The 8,192-nt window shown below is 35.0% G+C and overlaps 1 protein-coding gene across 5 annotated transcripts in view; it reads left to right on the forward strand.

The window, feature by feature from the left end:
* Positions 1–8,192, forward strand: part of LOC106469581 (putative fatty acyl-CoA reductase CG5065) — a 106,290-nt gene that overhangs the window by 62,278 nt on the left and 35,820 nt on the right. For all 5 annotated transcript variants that reach the window (XM_022398898.1, XM_013930087.2, XM_022398909.1 and 2 more), the window contains one exon: positions 6,188–6,316. In XM_022398898.1, coding sequence (XP_022254606.1) covers positions 6,230–6,316 — 87 coding nt within the window. In that variant the 5' untranslated portion in view covers positions 6,188–6,229. The remainder of the gene's footprint in view (positions 1–6,187; positions 6,317–8,192) is intronic.

Raw genomic sequence — 8,192 nt, forward strand, 5'->3', positions numbered from 1 at the left:
TTTTTTACTTCCAATGTCGGACCGGGCGTTGTCTAGTGGTTGGCATAACGGACTGTTAGTTCGAGGATCAATGTTTTGCGCAACGTTGCTGCAAAATTGCGCTCGGTACTTTATCACTGTAGGTGCGTTATAAAAGTAACGGTCAAATTTCTACTATTCGATGAAACTAACTCTTGGGTGCTATTGACCAACTGCCTTCCTTCTATTATATCAGTTCGAAATGAGAGACAGCCAGCGAAGGTGATTCTTGTGTGGCTTATTGCGAAAAAAAAACCCTTGAACGTCTTTCAAAAACTTGGACAATGTGTTTTAATTTCACAATACCTTTAATTTACAATTATGTTCTCAAAGCTGGTGGTGTTCTGGTATAGATAAAATATCTTTAAGACATATAAAATATTGTGATAATTCTTTGCTTTATACTTGTTTGTAGTTAAGCACAAAGCTACACAATGGGCTATCGCCCCCAGTGGCACAGCGGACTTACAACGCTAGAAACCGAGTTTCGATACCCGTGGTGTGCAGAGCACAGATAGCCCATTGTGTAGCTTAGTGCTTAATTACAAACAAACAAACAAGAAGAAGAAATAACATGGTTGCTTGCGAAAGATTTATAACTTTAAGTATAATGAATGTGTTTAAGTTATACGATACATAATTATATTAGAGCTCTATTTCTTATCGCTTATTAACATTAGAATAGATCAAGATAAAAATACTAGACAAGAAAAGTTAGGTTATTATAAATTACCTGAAATAAAATAAAAAAACTACGGAAAAAATAAATTATCAGGTACCAGGTTTATTTAATACAATTCCAAAATATTGATATATATAAAAACATATACTAATGTTATGAATTAATACAATAAAAAACATTCAAACTGAGTATGTATTATAATATTATTGTGTGATCAATTTTAATTTAATTGTTTATAGTACATTTCCTGCGGATAAGCTTTAAGCTTCGCGGGATGTTATTTGAATGTATTACTTTGTCGTAATAAAAATATTATTATTATAAAAAATTGATGTGTTTATAGCATATCCAAAACTTTCATGTGCCTGGTTAGGGTACATATGCCCATAGGTACACAACTCTTGCAAAACGGGGGATTCCAGAAAATTTGATTGGCAGAAGATTAAAACAGAAACTAATGTGTGTTCGCAGTTAACAAAAAAATAAAAAAGAACAAAACTGTAACTCAAATCAGGAATATACTCGTGATTTATCGGCACTTGTCCACCATGGAGAATCGGTTCTCGAATTTTGGCGTTTTAAGTCTGCAGATTTAAAGTTTAGTCACTAGGGAACGCGACAGTTCTGCTTTACTGCATGACTGTAGCATCGGTAATCCCACACGGCCAGCCAACCCAACCAAGCAATTGGGAGGTAGACACTGTCCAGATTTGTATCTACCACAGATGTGACAACCCTAAAGTGATATTTGTAAAATATCAATAACATATATACCTTTTTAAACTAAAACCTTCCGTAAAGTCGTGAATTAAAAAAAAGTTAAATTTCAAGCTAAACTATAGGAAGATATAATTCACATATAAACACGCCTCACAAAAACGCTCTTATAAAATAGAAAGTTAGTTTCGAATATGCTGCTTGTAAATTTGTGTCTTACAATTGCCAGTTATACTCTATATTAAGCACCTGTCTTATAGCAGAGTTGCATAAAACAAAACCTTATTAATTAAATTTCAAATTTTATGCAAAATAACTTTAATATCAATACTCACTTGTATATATAATTTGTGTCCTTGCTTTGTTGACCTGGGGGTTAGGGCGCTCGACTTGCAACCTGTGGGTCGCGGTTCCAATCCAATCACGGAACATTCTCACCCCTTTGAGTCGTGAGGAGCGTTATAATGTGATGTTCAGTCCCACTATTCGGTTAGAGTAGCCCAAGAGTCTGTGGTTGGCGGTATTGACTAGCTGCCTTTTCTCTAGTCTGTCATTTCAAAATTAAGGACGGCTAGCGCAGATATCTCTCAAGGAGCCTTGCGCGAGACTCAACAAACGAACGAACGTTTAAAAGAGTAATTTATGAATGAAACGGATCAGGGGTTGTAAATTTACACATGAATAGGTTGTTTGCTCTGTGATCTTAAAACAATGTATGTTTTTTCTAGATTATTTCAAGATACACTTGTTTGTTTTTAATTAAGTATTTGATTACGTTGCTTACTGTTTTATTTTGGTTTAGTTGTTGTTAATCGTAAAGCTACACAATGGGTCATCTGTGCTTTGCCCACCGCTTGACTTTTAGCGTCGTAAGCTTGTAGACTTACAGCTGAGCCATTGCGGAGGCTATTGCCTGTTTTAAAAATATGTTTAATACATTTTATTAATATTATTTATTAATTTTGTATTTTGTTTATTGTAATAGCTACATATGTAAGCACCGACATATTTTCTTGGTTGAAAGGGTTCCATTTGAAATCTTGCTATTTGAAAGTATATACAGAATTTAATTGAAAAAATTAATTTTGCAACATGTCTGCTTTGGGCTATTATTTTTGAAAACAAAATGTCCTTTGGTTTTCGTTTCTAGAAAAAAAATGCTTGAGGAATCGCAAGTTTATTTCACAAGGTACACCCGTTCTACTATTTGTTTAGAACTCTAGACTATGATCAGGTTACCAGAAGTGATAACTCCGACATATCTTGTACATGTTCCACGAGAAGAATGTGTGTTGCATGTTCTTGATATCTTTCATAAGTATTTAAACTTGTGTTGTCGGCAGTCCTTCGATAATCTAAGATGACGTATAGAAGGGGTGGGGGAGAGAGGGAAACCTTCAACGTTTGGATTGTCGACTGTGATTCCAGCGCTCGTGTTATCGGAGCCCAAAATTGCTTCCTATATACAAAACATATAGTAGAGTAAATTATATAGGCTTTATATCATCAACACAGTTATCTCAAGGTGTGTAGAGTAAATTATATAGGCTTTATATCATCAACACAGTTATCTCAAGGTGTGTAGAGTAAATTATATAGGCTTTATATCATCAACACAGTAATCTCAAGGTGTGTAGAGTAAATTATATAGGCTTTATATCAACACAGTAATCTCAGGGTGTGTAGAGTAAATTATATAGGCTTTATATCATCAACACAGTTATCTCAAGGTGTGTAGAGTAAATTATATAGGCTTTATATCATCAACACAGTAATCTCAAGGTGTGTAGAGTAAATTATATAGGCTTTATATCATCAACACAGTAATTTCAAGGTGTTTAGAGTAAATTATATAGCCTTTATATCATCAAAACAGGAATCTCAAGGTGTGTAGAGTAAATTATATATGCTTTATACCGGCATAGAAACAATATCTCCAGGAGAAAAAAGTAGATTATACAACGTTACTACGGTGTTATTTGAATATCGGGTGTGCCGTAATTCAGTATGGAAGATACGTACTGTTATGATTAGAAAATGTTTTTCTATCTTTGGAAGCCTACGTTGCACATTTTTCCATGTACATATAATATTTAGCGTTATCGATATACATTGTTGGAGTTTGTTGTACGCATTCTTCGAAGTTTAAGTTTAATGAAAATGCCTGGAATCTTCTATTCCAGCGTAGTGAACCCAGACAGAGTCTAGCCCGTACATGGCGGCTTTTAATGATATTATAATTGTATAAGATCACACATGAACATAGACAGATCGAAATACTATGTTCAGTTATTCGTGACATATTCATACTGTAAAGAAAAAAATGACGCCACTGGATGTAATTTTGTTGTTACTCATATACTTCGTAATATCATTGAGATATACACATACGATAAGCTAGTATAATAGGCTGAAAGAAATGGAAAATTGATATAGTTTTTTAGTGTATCATTTTCCTAACTTGCTTGTAGTAGGGTAAGTGATAGCGAATATTTTATGCCTGGAATACGGACGTCGTTGATGACAAGCAGAAGTATCAATAGAAAGTTGTAACGAATGGGTGACTTACATAAAAGAGGTCAATGCCTGCCCCATTCCCTGTGCAGGTAGAAAGAATAAGCGCCATCTCGTGATAAGCAAATACATTTCTTCAAAGACTTAATCTGCCAAGTGCTCTTTGTACCAGTCTCGGATGTTGCTCACGGAAAAAGTGGGCAAACTGAATATTGTAAACCTCGGAGGTTAGTGTTCAGGCTTAAAACATTTATAAAGGCTAGTTAATAACTCTGTTTATTAAAAATATAGTAACTTGAGTTTGTTTGTTATTAAGTACAAAGCTACACAATGGGCTGTCTGTGCTCTGCCCACCATAGGTATCGAAACCCGAATTCTAGCATTGTTAGTCCGCAGACATATCGCTGTGCCATTGGGAGCAACTTGAGTTGTTTTGTTCTATATTAAAAAGTTTATTGTAGTTAAAGTTAGATAATTTGAATCGACATAAAAATTAATAATATAGAGCGCGGGAAATATTTCTCGATAATTATTTATTAATTTGTTTTATCCAGATTAGAAAAAGTTGAAGTGAATTATAAAAATACGTTGAAAGTTGTTGAAATAAATCCACATGTCATTTAAATCCAGATTAAAATTTGTTAATCTTTTGTTTCTATTAGTAATGGGCCCGGCATGACCAGGTGGTTAGGGTGCTCGACTCGCGGGTTCGAATCCCCGTCCCACCAAACATGCTCGCAATTTCAGTCGTGGGGGCGTTATAATGTGACGGTCAATCCCACTATTCGTTGGTAAAAGAGTAGCCCAAGAGTTGGCGGTGGGTGGTGATGACTAGCTGCCTTCCCTCTAGTCTTGCACTGCTAAATTAGGGACGGCTAGCGCAGATAGCCCTCGTGTAGCTTTGCGCGAAATTCAAAAACAAACAAACTATTAGTAATACTATGTCTTTGTAACCCGTGTTAATCTTCTTTTGTTTTTATTAATGATAATATGTGTGTATGAGTAATCCGTTGTTAATATTCTTTTGTTTTTATTAATGATAATATGTATGTATGAGTAATCCGTTGTTAATCTTCTTTTGTTTTATTAATGATAATATGTATGTTTGAGTAATCCGTTGTTAATCTTCTTTTGTTTTATTAATGATAATATGTATGTTTGAGTAATCCGTTGTTAATCTTCTTTTGTTTTATTAATGATAATATGTATGTATGAGTAATCCGTTGTTAATCTTCTTTAGTTTTATTAATGATAATATGTATGCAAAAATGAAAATTATTAATTTTCACTTTTATTTGGGTCAGCCTAAAAATTTTATTTGTTTTTCTGCTTATTTTATAACCTTGCAGTGACGATAAACTTCAGCTTTGTTTTAAGTTTTTTTACAGAAAAATTCATTGAAATATTAGAAAATATAGAAAGCCTTAAATATAATACATATGTCTGTGGACTTACAATACTAGAATCCAAGTTTCGGTACCCGTAGTGGGCAGAGCACAGATAGCTCATTCTGTTGTTTTGTGCTTAACTTCAAGCAGCAACAACAACAAAATAGTATATTTGACGGCCTGATGACAATGCGTTCATAATGCGATTTATTACTAGAATATTATATGCATAAGATCGTGCTGATGATGTCAGAGAGATATTTTTATTAAAGTTAATGGACAAGAAGGAATTCAGCAGTATATTATAAAATTCTCACTTATTATGTCGCACATCCAAATATATCGTATGTAGTTTCAGGTGAAGACGTTTTCTCAGAAATGCTACAGGGATTCTTTGCTCCAGATTGCCATCCAAGGGATTTGATAACGGAAAGAAACGTCTTTCAATTATTGACTTAGTAAATATATATAGATGTTTTAACTTGTGATTAATTAATTGTTATTAATCGTATGTTTAGATATTCATTTTTTGTTACCTAGGTAACTTAATTGCGCTGAACGTTTACCCAACACAAGGAACATCTTCTTCTGTGGGTGTAGAAAAGGTACTCGTAAGGCTGCTTATCTCATGCCGTGACCTTTCATCCCTAGACTATAAAATTAGCTTAGAATAAGCAATTGATGATTAGGCCCTTTACATGTTGAAGACGAGCAGTTTTATATATATATATATTATTATTCTCATTATTGTTGTGTTCCGTAAAGGTGATCGTACCTTTAACATTTACGTATTAATATTTTTCTCTTTCCTAAATATGGCCAGTAACACAAGTGTTAATATTTTTGTGTGTGTTATGTTTTTTTAAAGGTGACAAACAATAAAAGGCAGAGACTGGAATAGCATCTCAAAATGGCTGAAGAGGACACTTCTCCTATTGCAGCTTTTTATCAAGATCGTGCTGTTCTTATTACAGGAGCAACGGGTTTTATGGGAAAGGTTAGGTCATATGCATTGCTATAGTTTTTATTTATCTTAAATTAGTGCTACTATAGTAAAACATACAATTCCATGTCTAAATACCTGTGACGAAATACGTACTGATAACCTGTTTACAATAGCTGCATTGTTAGTATGGGTAATGGTGTTCTTTTGTATTATTCACGTGTTATTAGACATCTTAAACATGCCCTTTGGTGGTTAAGCAGTAAGCTTAAGGGCTAAAGCTAAACGTCGGAAGTTACTTCCTGCGGTGGTAATTCGCTCTAGGATTTGAACTACTAAAATGAAGAATTTGAGTAGTAATTTCCTTCATAAGTGTCGTAAAACCATGGGTCTTTCGTTACGGCTATGTGATATTCTCAGATTCACTGATTTCTCTCCGACTTCTCTGACCTCGACTGAGTCTAACACAGAGAAACGGACTGAATACAAGTTCACACACTGTAAAACAATCTTTATTTAAATCACACAACAATTAAAGTAAAAGAAGACTAGTGTAAGTGTGGTTCCTTTACTGGATGAAGATGTTATGTTAAATTAAGGTATGTGAAAGATTTTAACATTAAGGTTAAAGGTAAAATCGAATCAAGTTGAAGTTCAAATTATCTCTGTAGTTGTTTAGCTCTCAGAAGTTATTAAATTAAAAGAAGTTTTTCCAAGCTAAGAGAACGTAGGATTATATACCAACAACAACAATGCCATTATTGTCAGAGCGAAACTGTTACCCACTTGACTGCCTGGCACCTCCATTTTAAAGTAAGGGATGTTATAACACTGGGGCATCATCCAACTTGCCAGTAGGAAAAATCACGGCCGCTTACTACCTAAATTGCGTTAAGTAACAACATTCTTCCCTTCTAGATAGTACATGTGGCACCCTTATTGACTGATGGTGCCATATCTGGAGAATATGGTGGGTGGGGGAGAATTTCCCAACCCAACTCCATTATCCTGTGTTGCGTCAAACGTGCCACATGTGGAGTGCATTGTCGTGGAGAAGCGAAAAACCCTTCCGACCCCATAACCTGGACTCCATCCGCATAAAGTGATGCTTTGCATTTGGTAGGACATCAAAGGAGTAATTCATTTCGAACTTCTCAATCCACAGCGAACTGTCAATGCAGAGATGTATAGTCAGCAACCGGAACGTTTAAATAAAGCCCTTGATCAGAAACGCCCTTCACTCGTCAATCGGAAAGGTGTTTTTTAGGACTGAGCCATTGTTTTTGGGGTTTAATATTCGCATAGAGAATCCATTTTTCATCACCGGTGACAATTCTGTCCAAAGCTAGATCACGCGCATTACGCGCCAGAAGAGACGAAGCAACATTCACACGTTAAAATTGATGATCATCGGAGAGTTCGTGAGGAACCCAAACACCTTCTTTATAGAGTTTTCCCATATTCCTTAGATGTTTACGTATTGTTTCATGAGAGACATTCAATTTCAGGTCCATTTCACGAGTGTGTTGCCTTGGGTTAGACTCAACAAGAGTCTTCAGAGCATCAATATCAATTCCAACATGTCGGCCCCTGTCATCACAGTTTTTAAGGCTAAAGTCACCTGAACGAAATTTGTTGAACCATCGTTGACACTTACGAACGTTCAAAACATTTCCATAAACTTCTTTGATATTCTTTGTGGCTACAGAAGTGTTGTTTCCCTTCTTGTATTCAAACAGCATTATTCGCCAAATGTGTGTCTCGTCGTGTGCCATCATTATAAGGGATTAGAGTAAACTAAACTTTACACATTACTTAGGTTACACTAACGAGACGTTTAGGCGGTTCGTTTAACTGTTATACGTGATGTACGTTTTTTTGTGAGTGGTTAATGAAAGTGTTCCCAAACGCGACATTAATTTCTTGACTA

Source organism: Limulus polyphemus, unplaced genomic scaffold (assembly GCF_000517525.1).
Source record: "Limulus polyphemus unplaced genomic scaffold, Limulus_polyphemus-2.1.2 Scaffold97, whole genome shotgun sequence".
NCBI classification, from domain to species: Eukaryota; Metazoa; Arthropoda; class Merostomata; order Xiphosura; family Limulidae; genus Limulus; species Limulus polyphemus.